General features: G+C 34.4%; 4 protein-coding genes and 1 long non-coding RNA gene across 7 annotated transcripts; 1 reads left to right on the plus strand and 4 right to left on the minus strand.

Moving 5' to 3' along the window:
• Nucleotides 1-5: 5 nt before the first annotated feature.
• LOC113474456 lies at nucleotides 6-280 on the minus strand. The gene is made up of 2 exons (XR_003396112.1): nucleotides 148-280; nucleotides 6-84 (listed from the first exon to the last, which is right to left on the minus strand). It is a non-coding gene; the product is annotated as an uncharacterized LOC113474456 (long non-coding RNA).
• Nucleotides 281-1,675: 1,395 nt separating this feature from the next.
• On the minus strand, nucleotides 1,676-9,273 carry zf(c2h2)-38 (zinc finger protein 38). 3 transcript variants are annotated; one of them, NM_001048002.1, is made up of 11 exons: nucleotides 9,084-9,273; nucleotides 8,283-8,893; nucleotides 7,869-8,038; nucleotides 7,329-7,511; nucleotides 6,153-6,295; nucleotides 5,867-6,075; nucleotides 5,207-5,794; nucleotides 4,810-4,985; nucleotides 4,338-4,620; nucleotides 3,851-3,916; nucleotides 2,942-3,782 (listed from the first exon to the last, which is right to left on the minus strand). In NM_001048002.1, exons 1-11 carry the CDS (start codon nucleotides 9,142-9,144, stop codon nucleotides 3,069-3,071), a joined length of 3,204 nt encoding a protein of 1,067 aa, NP_001041467.1. In that variant the 5' UTR covers nucleotides 9,145-9,273; the 3' UTR covers nucleotides 2,942-3,068. The 3 variants fall into 3 exon arrangements, with proteins under 3 accessions (XP_018668257.1, XP_009859188.1, NP_001041467.1); XM_018812712.1 differs by having other exon boundaries at nucleotides 1,676-3,779; nucleotides 5,207-6,075; XM_009860886.3 differs by having other exon boundaries at nucleotides 1,676-3,782; nucleotides 5,207-6,075.
• A 443-nt stretch (nucleotides 9,274-9,716) lies between these two features.
• On the minus strand, nucleotides 9,717-15,408 carry LOC100176122 (ornithine aminotransferase, mitochondrial). Its single transcript, XM_002131955.3, has 9 exons — nucleotides 15,131-15,408; nucleotides 13,261-13,431; nucleotides 12,922-13,039; nucleotides 12,331-12,554; nucleotides 12,021-12,164; nucleotides 11,700-11,778; nucleotides 11,331-11,473; nucleotides 10,696-10,840; nucleotides 9,717-10,384 (listed from the first exon to the last, which is right to left on the minus strand). Exons 1-9 carry the CDS (start codon nucleotides 15,272-15,274, stop codon nucleotides 10,224-10,226), a joined length of 1,329 nt encoding a protein of 442 aa, XP_002131991.1. The 5' UTR covers nucleotides 15,275-15,408; the 3' UTR covers nucleotides 9,717-10,223.
• Nucleotides 15,409-15,621: 213 nt separating this feature from the next.
• txnrd3 (thioredoxin reductase 3) lies at nucleotides 15,622-21,719 on the plus strand. The gene is made up of 17 exons (NM_001190331.1): nucleotides 15,622-15,816; nucleotides 15,886-16,041; nucleotides 16,105-16,165; nucleotides 16,249-16,358; nucleotides 16,637-16,774; nucleotides 17,020-17,191; nucleotides 17,387-17,529; nucleotides 17,664-17,779; nucleotides 17,982-18,121; nucleotides 18,296-18,365; nucleotides 18,635-18,743; nucleotides 19,082-19,155; nucleotides 19,460-19,616; nucleotides 19,903-20,010; nucleotides 20,163-20,271; nucleotides 20,682-20,803; nucleotides 21,139-21,719. The coding sequence occupies exons 1-17, from the start codon at nucleotides 15,799-15,801 to the stop codon at nucleotides 21,205-21,207; spliced, it is 1,872 nt and encodes a 623-aa protein (NP_001177260.1). The 5' UTR covers nucleotides 15,622-15,798; the 3' UTR covers nucleotides 21,208-21,719.
• Nucleotides 21,720-22,489: 770 nt separating this feature from the next.
• On the minus strand, nucleotides 22,490-25,204 carry ar20 (protein). Its single transcript, NM_001032572.2, is given in 6 exon segments — nucleotides 22,490-22,889; nucleotides 23,163-23,333; nucleotides 23,787-23,882; nucleotides 24,473-24,595; nucleotides 24,919-25,026; nucleotides 25,131-25,204. Coding segments are annotated over 6 exon segments (507 nt in total). The 5' UTR covers nucleotides 25,134-25,204; the 3' UTR covers nucleotides 22,490-22,883.
• Between the last annotated feature and the right edge of the window lie 833 nt (nucleotides 25,205-26,037).

The raw sequence follows: 26,037 nt of genomic DNA on the forward strand, positions 1-26,037 counted from the left end.
TTTGCATGGACCACACCAAAGAGCATGGAAATCAACCAACACCAATTTATTACCAGCATCTGCCAGAGCTTTGTTGAATTCAGCCTAAAAATGGATAGCGATTTAATTTGAGAGACGTTCGGGGCGGACCAAATACACAAATCTTACCAGGTCACGAATATCTGGTATCGCCATTTTCAATTATTGGATAAAATCTTATTAACCACAATAAAAACTTAAGATCTATTAGAGAAATTTTATCATAAGATATTTGACTGTACAAATAATAACCTAAACCGATACTGAAGTATACCATTAAAGAAAACTTTAGTTGGCTGAATCATGTTCTAGTTTAGTCCACATCTAAACTTCATATTTCTGACCGGAGAGATAACACAATGTAAAAAAACGCCTCGCTCTTTTATAGTGAACAGAAAGATCGAGAAAACCCGATACTGCGCGATCTTTGTTGTTTTACAAGTCATAGACAATCGCCGGTTTTTATGTCGAAATCACGTACGCTGCTCACAGCTACTCAAGTACAATGCGAAACACGCACCATACACAATACGTAATCGGAGTTCCCTAAATAAAGCACGTGATGTGGTCATGCGATAAGCGCATGAACGCATTCTGTAGCATTATAGACCTTTTTACATCATAAGCCGTCGTATTTGATTTATATAACAGCACCAAAGGTGAAAGGTCGAAAACTTTATAAGACGACTGTTAGCTTGATACACGTCAATTGGTAATGTGTAAAATAATGAAAAGTATCTATGGCTTGATGCACAAAACGGGGAAATTCCGCTATGTACTTTTCGTGCCAAAGCGGTTCATCACTAGCGATCAAGTATACAAGCAATCAAGCATGAAACCTAAGAATTGCTGGTCTACTTTTCCTATTCACATACATAGCTAATTATTTGATATAATTTACCATCCTTTTTTTGTGTAGATAATAGGTGTAACTATTATAATACTACTGTTAGTGATAAAGAATCTCTGACAACGTTATTTAATGTCAGCACATTCCCGAGTGGTGAGAGGTTTGTATAAGAGAATTTTAAGACTGCATGAAGGCTTTCCTTTAGACCTAAAAGTAATTGGCGACCAGTACGTGAAAAGCGAGTTCAAGTTACACAAAGACTCACCACCGGAATTTGTACCAGAGTTCTTGCAACAGTGGAATGAGTACGCTGATTCATTGGACTCACAAATAAAACATAGCGGGACACAAACCCAATCTCTTGGAAAAAATTTGGATTCAAAAACTTTGGATAACTTGTCGGACGATCAGGCTGTACAGCTTTTTGAGCTTATGAAAGAAACGAATAAGGAAAATCGACAATTCAATATTAAAGAGGAAGATTAATATAAAAGTATAAACATTACAAATATGATGTCAAAAGCTTTGGTTTCAAAAGTAAACCTATTTTTTTCAATTTCAAAACCTGCCTTACCCAGGTTAAATTTAAGACATTACAGGCCATATACTGAATTGGACAAGTTGGTAGCACGTGAGGACTTGGGTGGTCTTTATTCAAAATGGAAACATATGAAAAGACGAGGAGATCCAGAAATTAAAGTTGACCCTGATGATGAAGTTAATATTTGGACAGAACTTGGTGGTGAAAAAAAAAGTGACACCACCGTCAAACATGCTGATTCATCAAAAAAATAAAGATCATTTTTAATTCCTATTTTTTCTCCTAGTAGTATAATACTGTGATCACTTCGCTTGTATTCTAAGACAATAATAATCTAAATTTAAAGTACTCTTTTCAGACTCCGAGCATTAACCTTGAAATTATTCAGTTCGCCTATTTAAAGCAAATGCATTAGAAGTGCCTATTTGGACCTAATGGTTCAATGCATTTGTTAAAAGGACCTGTTTTGTACACAGTACGAACATATTTAGCTGATTAGTTTCTTGATAAAGACACTTGAAATGCAATGTCACAATATTTACTACACAAGCGAATAAACATGTCAGGCAAAGGTGGAAGTCATGAAACGTTAACACGAAGGTATTTCATACTGCTGGTGAACAATAACAAAACGGAATGTGGCAAACATAGTGCAATTGTACAGCAGAAACATTGATGGAAAGCCAATTACAAAATTCATTTCAGATCAGCAGCCCTTTGGTTGTTCACATATATGAGCAATAGGATGTGAGGTATGCAATATAAACTCTCAAATAGTGTTTAGGTTTAGTGTACGCTGTGTAAAGGTACAAAGCAGGATTTAATGAATTAGAGTTGATATATTTTACAACGATTGAAAATACAAAGGGTGGTTACAGAGTTGGGTAAAATAAAATTGTTACAGAAGCTAGTGGGTACAAAACAGTGATACAAAGGTACACGCACCAGGGAATAGTTACAGGGAATCACTATGGTATAATATGGATATAAAAAGCATTATTGCTAAAATAGTATAGCCACCAATAATGTGGGTCAGCTTAAAAATGGGTAAAACTCAAAACCAATATGAGAATAATGGAATGCAACTTGTGTAAAAGCACAGGTTGGCAGTGATTATAGTAGTTGGGTTATGCCAAAACATGTGTAACATGATCATTATTTACAAGGATGTAGCAAAAATACAATGATTGGAAGTTTCAATCATGTTTGGGTTACAAAATGAAACTAAAAACCAGATTTTCAAAAATAATAACGTGGTAACACTTTGTCCACAAAACTGATATAATTCATTTTGAAGGTCAAATGTAAAATTAGTTAGTGCAAACTAGGAAAAAATACAAATCAGCTTCACAGCTGTGTTGCAATAGGGCAGTTGACTGTCAGTGAAGAAGTTTTTATAGGATGAAGAAATTGCTTCATTCACGGCGCTTGGTGGTGTTGTACTAAGAAAACAACACTGCAATGACAAGTGTGTATTACGTGGCTTACTGAGGTAAAAAGGGAAGTAGCACCTGTTAATTTGGTGCTGTCATCTGGAAATACACATTAAGAACAAATGAAACGGTAGGTAGTATAGTATAAAACAGACGCAATAAGGTAAAAGCATTTGGTTGTGATGTAATTTTTGTCACAATTATTGCCAATTTAGATTTAAATCCATCACATTTCGGCATGCACAAGCGAATGTGTTGACAACTGGGGAATATTTTCAAAGCGTGCTTGTGGCTCCTTGTAAGCAAAATGGCCCAAAACAGACATATTGTTTGTCATATGTAATGCCTCGATCTTGGAAAAGCCCTTTTGGTCGACTGAATGTGGCTTTGAATTGCTTTGGAGTTGCTTTCTGCTTGTACAGACTGAGGAATTGATCTTCTTGCTCTTGTGTTGCTTCCGGATGTGCACAAGAAGAGAGTCAGAGGTGGAAAAACTACGACCGCATCCGATGCAGATGTGACACTTGGTGGCGCTGTGGTGAGCTACAGCCAGATGACTTTTGAGAAGATAAATCTTCGGAAACCCAGGATGCACACAGCAATGGCATTTATACCTCAACTGAATCCTGGACTTCATTTTTTTAATCATGGCTTTTCCATAATAAATTTTTATTCTGTTCTTTCGTTTGGTATTTATCTTAACTGCAGTCATCTTCTTTGGTGGATTCAGTTTAAACTGGATTGATCTGCCTTGGCCAATGACCTCAGACGTTAAAGGGTTAGACTTAATATTTAATTTTGAAGAAATGTCATGGCTCTCATCATCATTAGCAGTAAGTAACATTGATAGTTGTGAATTGTCTTCATGCAGTTCATGTCCTTGTACTTCACTGTTGTGTAAGTTGGGCTGTAGCGGAACAGTTGAAAAATTGACGATCTGCTATATAAGAATTAGTAATAGTATTAGGATATTTTACTCAGTATTACTGTGTGTTGAATTGGACTTACCTGCTGTGGCGTTTGCTGTATTGTTGCATTTGACACAACATGTACTTCATTGTTCTGTTTGTTTAGCTGTAAGAAACAGTATTTTTAAATGCAATGAATAGACTTTATTATTAAAATATTGAAACAGTAAAGATCTGGTGCTATGAAAACGTAATAAACAAAAATCAAATTCAAACCAATTGTATAATTAATAAACAGATATATATTGCGCCTGAATGGCATTCGCATTCAAATTGATTCCATATGAATAGAAGATTGACAATGCCATTTAAGCAAAATATATTTTTTTTTTATTATGAAATTGGTTGGGCTTGATTTTTTCAGTTACATTTTCTTAACACTTAATCCTTACTGTCTTTCTTTACACAAGAATTGTACAACTTTAAAAGCACCAGATCAGAGTCAGATTCCGGAAATTGATTACATTGCAGTTATATTAAAACAGAGGCGTATTTAACACACAAGCAACAAAACCTAAACTAATTACCATTTTCTTGCTTTCATTTTGATCATAAGGTTTTGAACCCATCTTTTCTCCTTGATTTACTTGATCAAGGTCATTAAACAAGTATCCGTATTTGCTCCGGAGGTCTTCTGATCTGTTCTTGTTCTTCGCAAAATGCTTCCTCTGCATGTGACCTCTCAGATGATGGGTGGTCAAACAACGCTTGCCACACTCAGGGCAGTTGCATGGGTTTAATTGAGAAGCAACCGGACTGTCTGCCTTCGAATCAATGTGAGCTCGCATATGTCGCTGTAGGTAGCAGAGCCTAAAAATTTTAAAACCATATATGTAAGCCACCAAATTTTACACACAAAAATTTGATCATTTGCAAACAAAACTTTTACTATAAACTTTTTAGTGTAGCGTGTTAGTTTTGATTTTTTTCTAAAAAAACCTATTTGGGACCAGTACATAATCTGCACAGTCCAGTAGTTAACAGAATTGCATTTCTTACCGGTCAAATGTAGAATCACATTCCCTGCATCGGAACGGTCGCTCTCGTAGATGCACGAACCTTATGTGTCGTTTTACGTTGCCGGCTTGCGCAAATCGCTTGTTGCATATGCAACATTCATGAGGGTTGAGACTCAAGTGAACTGCTTCTACATGTTGCATCAACTTGTCGATTCCCTGTGGGAAAACATGGTTTTAGTGGCCTGAACACCACAGCCACAATTAATTAATTAAGGCTTAAAATGGGAGATTGTAAGATACAAGGGCGATGAAAGAAAATCTAGTCATTTAGTTAATAGCCATTCTAGTATGCATTGATGTTCAGGTAAAATAAGATGTCTGTAGTGAATACACCAACACTTTATTATTTACAGTACGATAGAAAAACACCTACTCACCTCATACACCTCACTGCATACAGTACAGTTGTAACTTAAATTCTCGCTGGCTGGATCTTTGGTAATCATCCCAAGTCCTTGATCATCATCTTCTTCTTCTTCATCTCTCCTCCGTTTCTTCTTAGGTCTTCCTCTCTTCACTTGAAACGAGCCATTTTCGTAACTTTTGTCTCCATTGAGTGAATCTTGCTGCAGGGGGGGTATGACTGTAATATCATGGCACACTGGTGCTGAGAAGACTTTTACTTCAGGATAAGACAAAGCCTGGCCTGGATATGCTGCACCAGTTTCCTGTTGCACTGATGAGGCTTGGTAGTAATCCCTTGAATCAACTTGGTCTGTTTGCATTCGGGCTCTGCTGGGGTAGTGAAAGTTCGGCAGTGGCGAGTTGGACTGGAAAACTGATGGCCCCGCACTCAAGTAGTCAGTGGAAGAAAAAGAGAGGTCATCATATGAGAAATCAGATAGAGCTTTCATTGCCATTGAAAAAGCTTCGGAAACTGTGTTTGGTTCAGAATACACAATGGGTGCTGCTGACTGCAAGGTGTTTGAGGCACAGGATGTAAAATATTGCTGAGAATGCATTGCTTGTGTTGTGTCAGTTACAGAATTTTGAACGATATTTTTAGGCATTTTATTTTCTATTTCTTTTTGGTTTGCAGTGTAACTTTCCACTGTTAACTTCTCTTCTTGCACAGCATGTGGTGCTGGGGCGGTAAGAACACTTTCAGATTTTATTGGTTTCACTGCATGCTCTATGTTCTGACTTGCAGTTGTTATTTGAGGGACAACATTAAATGGAAAAGTTTCAGGTACAGCCTTTGGAAGTTCTATTTGGAAATTAGGTTCACTTTGGTGGTGAGCTTGTACTGAAAACAAAGTGTAAATGACAAATGTAAGATGGTTGAGTGGAAAATTTATGTTTTATTTCGAATTTCATAAATACCTGGTTCTGGTTGGGCAGTAGGGTTTAAAGCATTTGCAACTGTTGTATTCACTGTAGGTTGTGATTGTGTGCTGACACTAGGTGATGCTACAGCAGTTGAAGTATTGCTGATTGCACTTGTACTATTCTCTTCCATAACGTCTCTACAACATATAACATTAATTTTTAAACACATAATGTATCAATATGGTGATTTAAAAAATATTACATACAAGTAGGTTACAGTCCAAATAATATATTCAGAAAGAGTTCTGCTTTTCATCACAAAAGAACAACACAGTCATTGACATCCTGAAACCTCATTTACCACACAGGATGCACCACAACAAGCCAATACAAATTCCAAATGTGTCAAAAGTTATGTTTTGCATAAATACTCATTGAAACTGAACAGGAAACTAATGCTTATTCACTTTCTATAGATCTAATTTTACATCTTAACTGTAGTAGCCTGTGGACCGAATTACTCTACTAACTATATAACATTAACTCTTACTAACCTGTCCTGCAATTACCAACTGTTATTGTGAAAAGCTTTGAAAATGAGCTTGTATGGAGCCACAAGCCATTAAAACTGATGATTCGAAAATTTTCAATTACATGCATTAAATAATGCATGGCACCCCTGCAGTAAATGATTTCATTAATCGACTGCTGGCTAAAAACTGGCCTTTGTTCAACCTGACATGGCTAATTTTAGCATCTGCACTTGGAGTAAAACAAAATCCTTTCTAACTCAGAATGTGCCCCGCCCGACATATGAAAGAAAGATAAGAGCTCAAATTGTGGGCAATTCTAAAACATTGCATGACAAAGAGTTGACAAAGAGCGAGAGAGAGAGCTTGCCCAGGTGAAATGCATGAATAATTAATATCTCAAAGTGGAATCACTCAAATCTAATGTTCTTGCATATTAAAGCATGCTTTCCACAAGAGCTTTGGGCTTCCAAGAGAAGCTGTAATATTGACAGCAACTGGAAGAGAAAAAAAAATTGGAAAGCAAAAAGGTAGCTTAAGTTTAATTTCAAACAAACCATGCTCCATGGACTTGAATATTTAAACTTTGAAATACATTTACCACAACCAACCAGACACATTACGCATATAGTTAATTAAACAGGCTTTCCTAATGTTGTTGTTTTTACCAACCAATATACAAAGCACACCTTGACCTTACCCATGCAATTTCTTTACATGCCGCTTTAAATTTTTTTCAGATGAGACAGTTTTGTTGCATAAACTACATGAGTATGTCCTGCTACACTGGTTGATATTTTTCATATACTCCAAATCCTGTGCTTCATGTAAACTAGTAGCATGATTTTCAAACTCCTGCAGGTTCACTATTCGTATGTTACACCTGCAAGAACATAGTACAACATAAAAACACTGTCAAGGGTTGTATTATAACGTATCTTTTAGTAACACAGAAAGACTATTAGTGATAGGCCATAACATACTTTAATTAAAAGGGAGACTGACAAAATCTAAACACCTTTGACCTAAATATAAACAACACCAAAACAACTTGTCGGTCTGCAACTGATTTCAGTTAGTTATAAAGAAAGGCTAGTTAAACACACAAAGTGATACTATTTCAAAACTTTATATTATTTTAAACTACTCAAGCGTATATTCTACCAACATTTATTACAGTGCATCTCTATATATACACTCACAATATTTTGCCTACAAAAAACACGATTTTTGTTCATACCTGACACATAAATGTCCCTTTGTTGTTATGCCAGAGTGTGAGGTTTGTCCGTGCCGTAAAAGGGTGCTTATTGAAGCGAAACCCTTAGAGCACTCTCCACATTGGTATGGGTGTTCACGGTCATGGACAGAAAGAAGATGCCTTTTCAAGTGATCTCCTCTTTTGAATACCTAGCAAGTTTGTAATACATTGTTATCAATATCCGTCATATACTTTCAACAACATGTTATATTAAAAATAATTATATATAATCAAAAATTTAGTAAACATTTAGATCTCAATTCCCATCTATTTAAATAAAGTACAAATGAAATTATGTTTTTACACAGTTTGCAATTTTGTTATCCTATGTATAAAAATATAATAATAAAATATTATACATAAGTTCTAAGGTTAATTATGTTTCATAAATACCTTGGCACATTTTGGACATGTGAAAGATCTGTTTGCACGAGAACTTTTACCGTCATTGCTGCTGTTGGAAGTGGGACTATTGCTCATGTCAGATTTTGGAGACTGGAGGTGGTTTGCAGTGCGTTGATGGTGGTGTATGTTGTGTGTTGTGTTGTCCCATGTTGGGGGCTGGGAGACTGGAGCTTGATTGGGGTATTGAGACATTCTTTGGTAGGGATTATTTTGCATGGGGTAACCACTGCTAGTGGGGTTGTTGTAAAACATGGGGGACGTTTGGGGCAGGGAATGGTTGTTGTTGTTGTTGTTCTTTAATGCAAAACTTGGAGGTGCAGTTGAAACTGGGTTGGGTTGGTGATATGCAGAATTTGGCATCAGGTGTTGTGGTTGAGTAAAACCACTGTGAGTTGAGGCTTGCATGGGTGTAGGGTTGGACATGGATATATTCGGGTGTGGGACTCCAGCTTGGTGGGGCATGCATGGTCTGTTGTGCAAATCATGGTGGCTTTGGGTGCTGGGGCTGTATGGGGATTTATGCTGTAACGAATAGGGCTGTGGGGCAAAGTTTGTGGCATGAGGAGACCCTGTTTGAGGGACAGGGAAGTTAGAATAACCTGTGAAAATAAAGTTGACCAGTTTAGTAACAAAGCAGGAAATATGAACAATTAAACATATGATACTTGTCTACTTTATTACTTTAAAAGAGTTTACCATTATTTTATAAATATATGTACCTAAGTCCTATTAATTAGTCTATTGTAATAATTTTAATTTAACACATTATGCATTATCGTTAAAATTTACCATTGTGTAGCCCTCTATGCGGGGATGCATTATTAGAATGTGAGGGTGGCTGTTGGTACATATTTGAATATTTGGCTCTTCTGCATAAGTTTATTCATTTAGAAGCAGGTTGGGGTACACATGTTGGAATTCTTCATTTAGAAATACTTTGGCAACACAATACAGTGGAAAATCAATTACACCAAATCTGTTCAAAAACTGCATACAATATTGGATAATTGTTCGAAAGTATAATACAAACAAACATATCTTTTAATCAGGTTAATTTGTACACGAAAGTATTAAACAATCCGGCTAATTTCGGTGATAAAGCTAAACTTGGTAGTAAACAAGCTAGCTAAATTTGTTAAACGTTTTATCTATTTTAGTCTATAATTGTGTCAAATACACTATTAGAATTGTGATAAAACAAACCCATTTACTATTTCCTAATAAAATATAACACGAAACTGTACAATATTTCTAAAACGGGAATAATTCTTGTAACAAAAAAACTTTTCTCGCAGCTTTTTTACTCTTGCATTGTAATCTAATTACGAAGCGTTGTGCGCATCGTCCACTGGTAGTGCTGTGAGTATTTCTTTAGTTCTGTACTTTCAAAGGGGAGCGCGCACGCTTATAAATTACAACCTCTTTGATACAATGGTTTTAATATTTTTGCTACAACAAACTAGAGCAGTTTACAGTCTGATTTTACTTGGGGGTAAAATAAATATAAAACGCAATTTAATTGCTATATTTTAAGAAGGCATTGCGACACAAGAGTTAACAAAATATCATTGTAACTGTGTATGGCAGTTCTTCCTGGTTTAAATAGTACTGTAAACTATGGCAAATTATTTCAGGAAAGGTCAAACTTGTGAAAAAGAAAAAAAAATGAATAAAATCAAAATATGTTTCAATGCAGGGACTATTAAAGCAAAGAGTTTTTTTACACAAGTTTACTTATTACACCAAAACTAAAAACTTTTCCTACATAATTACAATGCTTCAAGAGCTCTGATGTCAAACATACAGTAGAAATTAAGTATTTACCAAAAAGTTATGAGAAACCATACAATTTTGACATGCATGCCATTTTCGTTTCAATATTTGTAAATATTAAAACTGAAACTTTGTATTCACTTGGCTACTGAGATTTTAAAATGAGTGGATAACTTGAGAAATAATGGCAAGACTTTCATCGAGCTGTTCATCTGTTATACAGAGTGGTGGAGCAAATCTTATGATGTCATTGTGAGTTGGTTTTGCTAGCAATCCATTATCTCGAAGGCGGATGCAGACTTTCCATGCATTGAACTCTGTTTATACATTGTTATTAATTAGAGACTGATAATGATAAACCAAACATTTTTTTATGTTGAGTCACAAAATACACCAACTTTGTTAACTACATTTGAGCTTTTACAAATATGTGGACATAATACAACAATCAGTTCAGGTTTAAAATCCAGTTATTCCCCAGTTTAAAAATGAAAATATTTGCAAACAAAAAAATCTAAACCAATGTATTGGGGGTAATGCAGCAACTTAAACCTGAATCAAAAGTAATCATACCATAGGACCTCACCCAAATAGAATTGAAAACTAAAACAAGAAAACATTTAAAAACCTTTAGTGTTGTTGATGACCATGGCATTGAGCAATCCCTTGCCCCGAACCTTTGCCACAACATTCGTTGGAAGTTCAGAGAGAAAAGATCGAGTTTTTCTCCCAAGACGTTCTGAGTTTTCAATAAGATTTTCCTCCAGCAGAACCTGCAAACACAAGCATTTTTAATTCCTTGAAACTGTTATTTACACTTTACTTTAAATGTAACTTGCTTTACCATTGTGTGACCGGTAAACAACAGTCGTTAACTTATAACATAGGTGTTCTGTTTTCATACACCTCATGCCCGCTTACAAACTTAATAGGTAATTGTTTTTTATATATATTTTTTTATTATATTGTGTTGTTGACAATTTAGACAACCCATTAGTGACCACTGGATTGGGGCAATCGCCGTTAGGTAAAAAGTAAACCTTTATTGCCTAAGCAGTAAAATTAAGGAAAAGCAGCTCAAACACAAACATTCAATGATTAAATAACAACAAAGGGTCATCATATTACAGTGTCATGTTTCTCAATGTAAAATTGGCTTGCAACATTTCTAATAACACATATCAAGCAACACAGTAGCTCCACAATAAGTGCTAGCTTAAGTACAACATGCAAAACCATATACATATATTTCCAAAAACTTACGTCCAAGGCAGCCATGGCCACTTTGCAGCCAAGAGGGTTTCCACCATACGTTGATCCATGTTGACCCGGTCTTATAGTCAGCATCACCTCATCTCTGGCAAGCACAGCTGAGACAGGGTACATACCACCAGACAATGCTTTACCTGAGAAAAATCAACCTTTTTTTTTTAAATTAATAAGTGTTATTGTGCAGAGTAACACACATACTGTTGTGTACAATTTTTAGGCATACATTTTAATACAATACTCTTATATTAAAATACAATACTCTTAATATTATTGACCTGTTTTAATTAAGTAGAATGAAACCACATCACATATTCAAATATACAGCACTATTTGCAGAACACAAACCATTATAATACTTACCTAGAACAAGGATATCGGGCCTTACATTTTCGTGATCACATGCCAAGAGTTTTCCAGTTCTACCAAGACCAGTTTGAACCTGAACAAACCAGTTATCTCCTAATTATACAGAACCTACAGAATGTGTTTGTACACTTGTTAAATGAGCTGCTTAAGTTTTATTTTATCATTAATATTACATGAGCGAAAATGGTTTTGTGTTCCCTTACATTATTCAGATGAAAAATATATTTTATTTGTTGTTGCCCTTCATTATCCACACATATGAAGTGCCACTTAAGTTAAAGCTTAAATTTAAAACACTATGTCAACCACTCTTACCTCATCCGCTATCCACAACACATTGTGTTTGGTGCATAAATCTCGAACACCTCGTAAATATCCTTCATCGGGAACAACAACCCCTGCTTCTCCTTGTATAGGTTCAACCATATATGCTGCTGTGTTCGGGTTTTTTAATTCCACCTAGTTTTGCAACAAATATGAAAAAATAGTTTTAAATTTTTAACATTAATATTAATAAACAAAATAATTTAGGGAAAAAAATACATTAAAATATGCTGGAATGGTTTAATTACCGCACCATAAATTGTCTTTATTATAGACCAATGAAAAGGGATGAAGTACACACCTCCAGTGCAGAGAGGTCATTGTAAGGAATAATAGAAAACCCTGGCATGTATGGACCAAACCCCCCATAGCTGTCACTATCTGTTGAGGCAGACACAGCAGCAAGTGATCGACCCCAGAAGTTTCCAGAAGCAAACACAATCCGTGCCTCGTTGTTAGGCACACCTTTAACATCATATGCCCATCGTCGAGCTAGCTTACATGCACTCTCACAAGCTTCAACACCTGCAATAAACATTCAGTTATTATTTGTCTGGCGCCGTGTCATAGTGGTTAGTGTGCCTGCCTGTAACCCAGAGGTAAAACCCATGTGATAATGACTGTCGTTTTCCGGCCACGTGAGGATAAAATAAGTTACATTTATTCATTACATTCATTTAGCTTGGAATTGTCTTATAAAACACCTGTAATCCATTTAATAGATCAAAACTGATTCACAGATTCAAAACCAGTTGATAATGAGCATTTAGTAAGTGTAAGTTATATACTGATTTATTTCATTAGGAATTTGATTCGTTCTCTGTCAAATCTGTGTAAAGTATAACTTAATAATTGCGATATTTTATGCTATAACAATACTGCACATGATTACCTGAGTTCATGGGTAAGACCTTATCAAAGTTAAAGAGTTTAGTTATATATTCTTCAAACTCTCCAAGCACATCTGTGTAGAAAGCTCTTGAAGTGATTGCAAGTGTTGATGCTTGGCTCTATCAACATGCATATTAACTTTTATATTTATTTTCACATATTGATTGTGAGGGTTATCCTTTTTTATAAGAATTATTTTTTTACTTTACCAGTGCAATTGCAACAAAATGTATTAAAACTAATCCTTTCTTGATATATTATTACTAGAATTAAATAAAAGTATTTGGCCAAACTATAAAAGCACTACTTTCAGTTTCAAACCCAAATTATAAATTCTCACCACAAGAGCGTCAACAATTTTTGGATGACAATGTCCTTGATTGACTGAGCTGTAAGCACTCAAATAATCAAAATATTTCTTCCCATCCACATCCCACACATGAACACCTTTTCCCGCAGATAAGGCAACTGGTAAAGGGTCGTAATTATGCGCACCATACTGACGTTCCCTCTGTGATAAGAAAGGCAAATTATATATACAATGAATTTAATAACTAAGAGTGTACATATCAATCTGTTCTGTTAGTAAAGTCTTATAATTCATCAAAATAAATTTAATTCTGATTTATACATACACAGTAAAGTGGGGTAATAAAAAACAATGGGGGAAGAAAGGACAACCTTACTAGCCTGCTAAAAAAACATTTTATCGCGAACAGCTTTTGTGGGTAAAAGGGACATTAATTTGGCTTATTTTATATTCTAACTGTTCTTCTAGGTGGTAATTTTTTTTCGATAAAACACAAATTATTTAATCAAACAAAATATGACAAATAACTTTTTATGAGGTTTGCTAAACTTTTTTTGTAAGAAGGTCTTTCTTAATAGATTTATTAGGAATGCAGGTATTTTCTATATATTTAAGTACCCTGTTGCTGGTATATTTTAATTTTAAATTTTACGAACATTCCATACTTTTTTCGTTTGTTTTTTTCACTCTAAAATGCCTTTTGAAGAGGGGTAAAAAACAACTGTGTTTTTTTTTCTGTTTTGTTATTTCTAACCCAACCAGTATTCACTTTGTGATAAAATTCATTTTAAAGTTACGTATCAGTATGTATATATACTATTTTAATTTAATTAACGATTTAACTGAGAAAGGTAATCATGTATAAAAAAAGATTTTTACAGCTCTGCCTACATTTTCTGATGATGTATGAATGAATGAAATTTATAAGCATTGTTTTTAAGATGTAATTTATGTTTTAAGTTAAGACCGTTTAGTTACAGGTGATTTTTATCATTATGTTGCTGAATTTAGTTTAGATAAAGCAAAAATGTCATTTAGATTTTCAAAAGTGTTTACCGTATAGTTAGACCAAGCGTAATGCTCTGGTTACTTCTTGTGCTTTATGTAGGTTATGAAACTCGGGACTTTTTAGTCAAATAGACGTTATTTGCGGGTAAGCTTATGTTTAAAAGCAACTGCTTAAATAAAAATAATAAATTATAAAAGAAAAGCTTCGGAACAAGACTGTTAAAAGTTTGTAGGAGATATTTCGCTTTTGTGGATAAAAGAGGAAAAGTTGAGGTTTCTCAGAAAATATAGACTGCATAATATCTAAGTTGTATGACTAGTATTTGTATTATTACCCTATACTTCCATTAATAATGTTTGTTTCATAAGATTAAGATAAGTTGCTTTTGAAAGCATTGTTTTTAATTGTCACGTTAATGTCCGTTTATCCCAAAGCCCAAGGAATAAAAAACAGGACAAAGTTTTGAATAAAATCTATATGCATTAGTGATTAAGATTATATGTTTGATAAATAATTTTTAAACTATGAAATACAATAGAATTATAGAAATAACCATAATTTTTATGTTTGCTCATAAATATTTAAAATGTGATGTAGCATTATTCAATTTCATTGTACGAGCACTCGACATGACAAACACTTGTAAGTTAATAATTGTACAGAACTGAACTTTTAACCCGATTTTATCTAACTCTTTATAAACAGCAAGATTTGTGTGACAAACAGTACTTGGATGGTAAGGCAGTGACTACGGTTTGTTTCACTATTAACAATATTAGTTGAAAACAAGGGAAATAAGGGGTGTACAGTATAAAAAACAAACATCTATGTCTTAGGTTAGTACTACAATTTTGCATAACAAACTTTACCGAAGTTTTTACGACAGCTTACCTCAATTATTTCGGTAGCCGAAAGCTTTCCTTTATGAGAGTTGGCGTTTGGTATTGCAGTACTTGCTTGCCGAACTAAGAAGGTTGTTTTTATTCCTTTAGTGTAGTATTGCGATAGAATACTAGAAGTCGCCTGACGCAGCATCTTTTAAGTTTATGATCGTGTAGCACTGTAGCTTCTCTGTAAATACGGTAATACCGTACAAGGTTTTTAATGGTAAGCGGGCGTGATGTTAGCAAAAAACACGCCCACAATAATTAGCCAATAGAAAGCATGCGCGGCTGTAGAGAAAGAAAAAGTATGCGTAAAATAAAAGAAACCAACGTGAGAATCGGACAATATCGGATTAGGTCGGTGATTACCGCTTTCGCAATTCATAGTTTGCAGAACTGACGCAACATGACATTACAAAATCCTGCCCAATCGGAACCCGCGAAAAAGGCAGCATCATTCTGACTCCACAGTTATTTCTGTAAAATTCGCGTCTGGGTCAAACATTAACACAACGCGTGGTGCATTCACGTCTAATGAGCAAGCGCTTTGTAATGTGTGTAGATAATAACTAGTAAGCGAAAGAGACAATTACCGATAGAACGCGCAAAAATCGGGTGTAACTTTCTAATTTACAATCGTTTTATCAATTAAACGACGACAAAACAACGCGCTGAATGTCATTTATTTTATCGGTAAGCGTAGATTTTGTACTCATGCATGTAAATTTCAGAGCGGAAAATCATTACACGCATAATTCATAGGGCTTCAGACGTTACACAAAGATATATTCGAGTCTGTGGACAACGTACTCAACCAAGATGCCTCCTACGGAAAACGTGAGGTCGCTGGTCGAGCAGAACATAAAGGATAATCCTGTGATGGTGTTCAGTAAAACTACATGTGGATTTTGCTCTAAGGTAAATTGATATTTTTGGTAATGGTTTGATGTAATGTCTGAATACATTTACAAATCTTTTCAGGTCAAATCCCTATTCGATGAGTTAAAAGTTACATACAAGGCATTGGAAATTAATCAACTTGGTAGGAATGAGATATTTTACTATTTCCCAAGACTCTATGTCATAAAACCCCATTAAGAATACTGACAATACTATAATTTGCAGAAAATTCAGCTGAAGTTCAATCAGTACTGTTGGAAGTTTCTGGACAACAAACTGTTCCCAATGTTTACATTAAAGGCCGGCACTTGGGGGGCTGTGATGCAACTTTTAAAGTAATTTTCAAATGTTACATTTTAAATAGGCCTATGTTATTGTTTGTACTTTCATGCTTAATCTGTTAAATATTTCTTGATGGTGCTTAAAGTATAGTAATTCTTTAATTTAAGGGTAATTGTTGATTAGCACACAATGTTTTTTCCATCACATTAAATACATTTGTAGCTTGCACCATTCAAGCCACCTAACCAAAAGAACAGATCAGTCATTCGCAGATGTTTTCACGAAGATATGGTATTGACACCTGACATTATTATTGTATTTATATTGTCAGGCACACAGTGAGGGCCTGTTGTTAAAAATGATTGAGGCACCTTCATCCACCCATGAATATGAATACGATCTTATTGTGATTGGTGGTGGTTCTGGGGGATTGGCTGCTTCCAAAAGAGCAAGTGAACTTGGAAAAAAGGTATATATAATAAATATACTTAACATAAAAATAAGTTTTGCATATATTGTCTCATATACTATATTAATGGTAATATAAACATACAACAAAGTGAATGGGCTATGTATGATTGGGAAGGCAAAATGTGATAATTTGTTGTATAAACATTAACATAAAAACACAAATTAACATAAAAAAACAACATCTATATGGTATGTAAACATAAAAATATCAAATGTATAATATAAATATAACATAATGTTTAGGTGGCAGTATGCGACTTTGTCCAACCAACCCCAAAGGGTGTTTCGTGGGGATTGGGAGGCACCTGTGTCAATGTTGGTTGCATTCCAAAGAAACTTATGCACCAAGCTTCAATGCTGGGTAAAAGCATTGAAGATGCAAAGTCATTTGGATGGCAGTTAACCTCAGAACCAGGTATGTAATGATTTCATTGTTTGAAGGATTTTTCTATTATGTGTGGATATTAAGGGTAAATATGATATATCTTTTTGGGTTACATTTTTTAATAATGCATTGTTCTCTTTTTTAATATTCCATAAATTTCACCAGAGTTGGTGCACATTTTTCAGTTTTAGCATAAATACTGTACATAACTCTTTTTTAAAATAGTGAAAAACAAATGGGAGGGCATGGTAGAAGCTGTGCAAAACTACATTGGCTCTTTAAACTGGGGGTACCGGGTTCAACTCCGGGAGAAGAAAGTTAACTATGTGAACGCTTATGCAAAGTTTGAAGACCAACACACTATAACGGTAATTGTTTATTCACTCATGTAGAACTATCTTGTTTTTGCTATAGTTAAAAAATTAGGAATAAACGCTCAATAAAAAGTATTTTTTATCAGAGCACACAATGAACATTTAACTAACATGATTGTTTATTACAGACTGTGAACAGGCGTGGTAAAGAGACAAAGATGACTGCAGATAAATTCATCGTAGCAGTTGGTGAAAGACCTCGCTACCCTGATATACCAGGTGCGAAAGAACATTGCATTACAAGGTAATAACTACCTTTTTTAACCTTTTTAAACTTATCTGTTACCAATCTAGGCGTTTCACAAATTGAAAGTATGTTGCCCTAACATGCCAAAAATATTTTAAACTTTTTTTCGGACTTACAAATGCAACTAATCTGTTACTATTTTATTTCATTTTTAAGTGGCATTTACAAAATAATGAATTTGAACGTTTTACTTTTTCAGTGATGACTTGTTTTCACTGCCATACTGTCCTGGTAAGACACTGGTGATAGGAGCATCATATGTTGCACTGGAATGTGCTGGGTTCTTAAAAGGGATTGGACTTGATGTAACTGTTATGGTTCGTTCCATCTTTTTAAGAGGTCAGTTAATATATTTGAGCTGTTTAACCAGTAGGAATTAGATTTCTAAATTGGTGGGAAAATGCATTTGTAAGAAATATGTACATTTATATAAGTTTGTTGTTCTGTGTCATACTTGTGTTGTTTTGTGTCTTACTGTCATTCTTCAGCGATCAACAAAACTGGTTTTAACAGGATTCGACCAGCAAATGGCAGATAAAGCAGCTGGTTACATGGAAAAAGAAGGAGTGCAGTTTCTAAGAAGGTATTAAATTATTTATTATTGCAAATTGGCATCACCAATAAAATACCACTTGCAAGTTGCAACTAATATATCTACACAAGTTGTTCAATCCCCTTTTATCCAAAACATAATTTCTTGTTTTTTATCAACAAGCGTGTTTAAATGTGTCGTTTTACTGTTTCTACCTGTCATTTTGCTTTTGTAATCTTTCCTGGTCCTTATTATCGTGACTGAAGAGATGAAATAAATTTCATTCAATTCTATGAACTGTAAACCGGTTTTGTTTCCAGATGTGTTCCTGTCAAGATAGAGCAAGTAGAAGCAGGAGAACCAGGTCTGCTAAGAGTTACTGGGAAAATGACGGAAAACGGAGAGGAAGTCACTGGAGATTATAACACGGTACGGATATTGGCCGCTATGGAATTTCTATACACCAGTAACAGTAATATTGCTTTGTGTATTCAATACTGCAGGACTGGTATGTAGTGTGAAGCTCACACTGGAAAACCACAATGAATTTGACTAGTGCATAGATTTTGCTGACAACTCAATTTAATATCATTGTCCACTACCAGACAAATATTGACTCTGCATAAACCAAAAAAATCCTTGCTTTGTTGTGTGAATGTAGTTTATAAAAATGTCTGAATTTTCAAAAGCTAAAACTACCAATTTTTTGTCTGTTTTACATTGGTAATGTAAACATATTGATATATTATTATTAAACCAACACACAGGTTATACTGGCAATAGGAAGAGACTCTGTGACCAAAACCATCGGGTTGGACAAAATCAATGTTCAAGTTAGCAAGTAAAAGCAACCGTCCTTATATTTGATATATAGTATATGTTTAGAATCACACTTTGATTTAAGTCTTGCATAATACATGATCCTACCCAATTCGAAAATCTTTTACGCATTTTCACTTTCATTTTCTTCAATGGTTTAATACAAGAACATCCAAGTTACAAAGATATTTAGAGTAATAAAAAAAGTTGGGTAAAGTTAGACCTAAATTGTAATTTCCTCTCATGCCCCTACTGTAGGACTTCACCCTAATAGAATAGTATGTAACATATTTAAAGCTAATGTTTTTTGTTGTTTAATCCCATAGAAATGGAAAAGTTCCAGTAAATGACTATGATCAAACAAATGTGGAAAATATTTTCTGCATTGGAGACAATGGTGAAGGAAAACCAGAGTTAACTCCTGTAGCAATCCATGCTGGTCGACTTCTATCAGAACGATTATATGGTGGTTCAACACTCAAGGTATGCTACATACAAACTGATATATGTATTTAATTGTGATATATGGCTAACACGAAGGTGCCTTTAGATCAGAGGTTAGAGTGTAGTGTGAGGTTAATTAAGTTACATTTATTCAATCAATCAGGTTTCTCTTTTTGCATTAAATTTGGGTGTAATTAATAAAAATTGCTTTTTTTTATAGTACCATAGATGGCGTATCAGCTTTGTCTTACATAAATTTAGGTTTAAATGTGTTTGACGTCTTCAATTATGATATATGATATAAATGACTTGCACTTACCAACAGTGTGACTACGAAGGTGTCCCCACTACAGTGTTCACTCCACTTGAATACAGTTGTTGTGGACTTTCAGAAGAAGCAGCTATTGCAAAGTATGGAGAAGACAACTTGGAAGTGAGTTATTTAAATTAGCACTTATATAAACACTGAGAATACCCTATATTATATAACATACAGCAGTGATAACTGAAAACCTGTTTATTGCATTGATTTATCATTTAATTGGAGCTACATTGTATAATTACAAAAACTTTATTTCCATTCAGGTCTACCACACAAATGTGTGGCCATTAGAATGGTCAGTGCCTGGCCATGACAACAATACTTGTTATGTGAAAGCTATCACCAACAAGTTGGACAGTGAAAGAGTGATTGGTGAGCCAAAATCAATATACCACTTTATCAACTATTACTGTATCTTATACATAGCTGCATATTGGATATTTGTATTAGCATTCTATACTTGCCATTGTATATTGTGTTGCGGGTCTGCATAGCTGAATTCACAGCTCTGTTTCTGACTGAGAAGGAAATATCAGCTACGTGGTTAATTTCCTGTTTTCTGACTACAATATATCTCAATATTATGATATACAAGTCACTGTTTGTAAAAGCAATAGCAAATACAGCAAATAAAGTTTTTATGAAAAAGATAACCTATTAACTACTGTACACTCTTTAAGTATCAGATAAAACTAATTAATCTTCTAAGCTCTACATTTGAGAGAAAGTGTAAGTGCCTTTGAATACAAACTAAATTTAATGTTCCTTTCACTATTCGTCAGGTTTGCACTACCTTGGTCCAAATGCTGGTGAAGTAATGCAAGGCTTTGCTGCTGCCATGAAATGTGGAATCACCAAAGCTCAACTTGATCAAACAATTGGAATTCATCCAACTACTGCTGAGGTTTGGAAGTAGCATATTATAGTAGGGTGGGAAAAGATGGGACACCTTTAACACATAATATTCAAAATGTCCTGATCATGTTTTAACCAATTAACAACAGTATTTGGGAGTCATGAAGATATGGCTTTAAAATTCTTTAAATGTTCTTTGTTTACTACCAAATTGGACGAGAAAATCCAAAGAAAATGTGCCCTATCTTCTCTCACCCTACTATACTTTGTATAATCTCAATAACTATCATAAAACCACATTATTTTACCTTATTCGAGTTTTTAGTGACTATACAATATAAGATGCCTTTATTGATAATATAATAACTAAATTTTTTTTTACAGCTCTTCACCACGTTAAATGTAACGAAGAGATCTGGTGCAGCCATTGACCAAAGTGGTTGCTGAGGTTAAATACCAGCTGCAATAACTAAGTAACCACCAATCTAATGATCAGTATTTCTGGCTTACAATTCTAATTCTTTTTGTCGCAACAGCCATAGTCAATTTGAAAAACATCCTCAAATTTTAGGATCGTGTTTTAGTTCTGGTGGTTACTTGGTTGGCAGCTGGTTTACTTTTCTGGCAAGCAACGGTGTTTTATGTTGTTTTCTCTCTTGAAAGCAACTTTCATGACGATTGCTTCTTAAACCACTATTAGTGGCTGAAGCAGTTTGAGTTAAAACATTGCGCTTGCCTTTTTCATTTCTTTGCGTTAGAAAATTCATGCCTAAACTATTTAATAATTTAATTCCTGTTTACGCGTATTGGTGTTATTGTACATAAATCACTGCTTGCCGATCTCAAAGCGTAATGCTGTAATATGTGAATAGACTTTAAGTTCCCTCACAGAAATTATGAAGGCTCCACTGTACAATTAGTTCACAGGTGTGTGATTGCAATGTGAATAAAAGGCTCTAGAATTGAATCAGTAGAACTTAAAAACGCCTGCCTTTGGTGTAATATGTGAATAGACTTTAAGTTCCCTCACAGAAATTATGAAGGCTCCACTGTACAATTAGTTCACAGGTGTGTGATTGCAATGTGAATAAAAGGCTCTAGAATTGAATCAGTAGAACTTAAAAACGCCTGCCTTTGGAGCATAGTTACAAGTGTTTAAAAACAATAGGGCTGCTTCTAAGTATCCTCTAAAAAACAACATCTTTAATGTGTAGATCTTCCACATTAAAATTTAGCTGCCTAAATTTCTGGGTTAAAACACTACAAATTGAGAACATCACTTTGGGACATTGAGTTGTGGCAAGACAGGAGTCACCGGTTGCATGAATTCCTAAAGCAGCGGTTCCCAAACTAGGTTCTGCGGACCAACTACGGACTCCGCACAGCAGTTTTCAGAGGGATATATTTTATAGTTTTTGCTATTCAGAGATATTTCATAGTTTTTGCTTTTTATTTCAATGGTATGATTTTTGCATTTTCGGGATAGCATTCTTTGATTTTTATAGGGCTGTGAAATATCAAAAAATGTGCAAAGGGTCCACCAGGCAGATTTTTAGGAAGTTTGGAAACGACTGTCCTAAAACGCAATCCATTCTGGTGTACTTAACTATCAGGGTGCTGGGGTGATTGGCTAAATCTAGCTGAATTCCTAGAACCTTGTGTAAAATAACTGCATGAATAATAATACCATGCGTTTGGTGACAATCAAGTAACACAAAATTTGCCACGATCTTTTGACTTTGACCATTATAATATCACATATATATACATCGTTACACTGCGTACATAATCATATTCGAAATTAATTTAAATACGGCAAAAAAGGACTTTAAAATTTCAGAACCAAAATCGCTGGGTATGATGGAAAATTTACCAAACTAAACTTGACCAGTAACATTTAATTGTGATAAGAATTCAATATAACTGGTCATGGATAGCAATCATTATTATGAGATAGGTTTAATTATGACTGCTCTTGATTAATATACAGCAGCTGCAGAACAAATAAAGCTGCAAACAGTTACACAAGTGCATCAGGCAAAGATTTTGCTCTAGCAAAACTTTTAATAAAATCTTGTTGAAATTTGTTTGCGAGTGCAGTGATTTGAGTGGGCACCTCATGGAATGTTTCAAAACTGTAAAAAGAAAATTTGCAAATTAATATACATCCTGAATCATACAGAAACATTAAAGAACTAATTTACAGAAGTGTAGTTTAATATATATAACATGAAATTAAAAATAAATCTATTTTATTGTTGTAACAAATACACAAGTTTCATGACAACATACTAAAAATCTGACCACAAGTTTGCTTTTAAAGTGAAAAACACTACGTGTAGTGACCAGGCCCAGGGCAGAAACTCATAGCTTTTACATTGGTATACCAAACTGCCATAACAAGTCACCTTTTTTAAAAATTCTTCTGCTACGATTCTTGCTCTTGCATTCACAGAGAGTTTCATCTCGCTTATTTCTTTATCGATCTCCTCCATGAAGTGAATCACAAAGTCAACGAGTTTGTGTTTGAGCATCTGCTCCGTGTGGATGTTGGTGATGAGGAAGCTGATGTCGTATCCCTGAAGATCAAAACAAATGATAATTACCAGTAAAAGTTTCCTTATTGTTATACACACAGACTGCAATAGAAAAAAATAGTTAAATAGTAAATACACAATTAAGGAAAAGCCTTGACTTGAAGCTAAAGTATAGCTTAAATTGACCTTATTGTTGTAGACACTACACACTACATGAGCATAAAACATACATGTATATGCTTTATTACTATAGTTGTCATACTAGTTTTAGTTTACAACTTATAAACTAAACAAGGTGGCAGATTAAGACAAAAGGAATACTTCATTCTGCTTTTGCCTTTAACAATTGATTTGTAGATCCGAAATAATTTCTAAGATCGAACTTTTAATTTTAAAATTGGAATTGTACACATGTACAGAAGACTGGTATTCACACATTCTAAACATATAAATGGGTATGGCTATAGCAAAACTTCTCCTATACATGATACCCACTTCAACTGGTTTTCTTCGTAGAACAACAAAATTCTCAGCTCTCATCATCATAAACCTCATGAACTTTTGGCACAGAATTTGTTCAATTTCATCTGCCTGCCATTGAAAGTTTAAAATGCATTAAAAATATTCAATTGTTCAACATTCATAGTGACTAATATGAATTTGAATAATTTTGTACTGACTATATTGGCTTTCATGTTAAACTGCATGTTTTTTTTACATTTGAAACCAGGTTTGAGGCCACCACAGTAAACTTAGTCTGGTAAGCTAGCTACACTTGTGATTTTCAACCAATGTTTTGCAGAGTCTTGTGACGGTTATTAAGCATTTCCTAATTGGCATTACTAATCCAATCATTGAATCTTTGTCAGCAATTTTAGTTTTGTGTTAAAACATGTTTTGTAATTTTTTCTATGAAATTTCTTACACATACGGTGTTCGTGTTACATAGGTTAAAAAGGTTAAAAATCGTAAAGCTAGGGACCAGATTAAAAAGTTTGTTTTTTTAAAAGCAATATTTTTTTACATTTTTTTTAGGCCATTATATAAGACTTCTGCATTAATTTTGGGGTAAACCTAACAATGCACAAATGCCTTATTCCAATATGGGCTATGGATTGTCACCAGCTTGACTACATAGCTATCGCATTTCTAAGAGAATAAAGTTTATGCTAATAATGTACCTGTTTGACAGCAATACTGACGCGAATGGAGTTAATGGATGATTCAATTAAAACTTTTTCTTTTTCATTTCGTGCAATTACGAGTGGTGTTAATAGAAGTTCTTTGCTTGTTTTTACTTCAACCTGCATAATGTATAATGGATAAATGAAGCTGTATTGCAAGTTGTTGCCGTTGGGCAACTTACTCGAAATTTATTCTAAATGAAATTTGTTTATTCCTTACATAACAGGACAAGGTCTGACAATGATGTGTGTCCTATTGTAAAATATTACTTTAATATGCATGTCATGTAACTTAAGGTAAAAATGATTTATTACCACGACAATATATATGCAGTTAATAAATATAGATATGCAAGTGGTGTAACCAAAATATTGGTGCTACTGAAGAATCTCCCCCCCCCCCACCGTATTTGCTAACCACTCCACTAGCACCAAAATATTACCTCTGGTTTAACATGACGTTCCACAACTTGTGAGTTGAAATTCTCCAAACACATCGAGGCATTTAATGTCGCTCGAACTGCGTTTAAATACGGTCGCAAAGTCGTTGACTGCGGTAAAATAATTTATTAAAAGATACACTGATACATATGCGTTGTAATAGATAAGATTCGGTTAAGTATAGATCAACAAGTTTTATTTCCTTTACACGTACCATTATGAAATTTGACTTTTAATCCAATGACGATGGTCCAAATTTATATAAATGTGATCACCAGATCGTATATTTCAATACTTAAACCTGTGGCTGCTAAAAAGGTATGTAATTTTTATAAATGAACTAAAGTAGGCGTTCGTTCCGCCCTCAACCAAAGTTTTTCGCCGGTCTACTTCCGGCTGTTTCGGCACGAATTATCGAGTCTATTCGACATCTGTTCGAAATGGTTTACAATGCAAAAAAGTAATAAAACTATTTTTAAAAAAGTTGAAAACATAAAATTTATATTTTATGTTTTAAATTTTATAATTGTTCGATAACATTCAAAAAATTATGCATTTATTCAAATAAACTTTAAAACAAGAGATCAAAGATCTAATGCGTGAGCATGTTAATTAAACCAGAGTATACTAAACAGTATACTAGTTTAGTATACTCTGATTAAACTAATTAGCATAGTATTAATTAACCCTTTTACTACAACGGTCGACTGAGCTTGATCAAAAACTTTTAATGCGTCCCACTTAAATGAAAATAGTTTGATTCAGGCGTGAATCGATGTGAGGATTCCTTATCTCACCAACACGTGCCCTCCAAATTCCCAGACAATATAACCCTTGTCTCGACGCTTTACTAACGTCATGTTCCGGGTTCGATCCTCGCCTGCCGTAACAATTATTTTGGATTTGTTTTCTTTTAATAAGAGATATATGAGACTGATACTATATATACTTATTGTTTATATTTGCATACTAACGTGAACAAAGCCAAAAGTTACCGATTACCAGCGACTTCCCAATGCATGGCAGTTTACTTAACTCGCAAGCATTACTATCATTAATTACTAATTGGACGATTTTATACACTATGGTTTATAAGGCTATACTTAGTTAAAATTATTGTA

This window comes from Ciona intestinalis, chromosome 8, assembly GCF_000224145.3.
Source record: "Ciona intestinalis chromosome 8, KH, whole genome shotgun sequence".
Lineage (NCBI taxonomy): Eukaryota > Metazoa > Chordata > Ascidiacea > Phlebobranchia > Cionidae > Ciona > Ciona intestinalis.

Bases quoted from the DNA above. Each gene is read 5' to 3' on its own strand.
- LOC100176122 (XM_002131955.3), bottom strand. From the start codon at position 15,274: ATGCTGCGTCAGGCGACTTCTAGTATTCTATCGCAATACTACACTAAA. The intron at 12,555-12,921 runs GTAATCATGTGC...TGTTTATTGCAG, and splicing joins GGTCTTACCCATGAACTCAG to GTGTTGAAGCTTGTGAGAGT. The intron at 10,385-10,695 runs GTTTTTAAATGT...ATGTATAAACAG, and splicing joins GGTCATCAACAACACTAAAG to AGTTCAATGCATGGAAAGTC.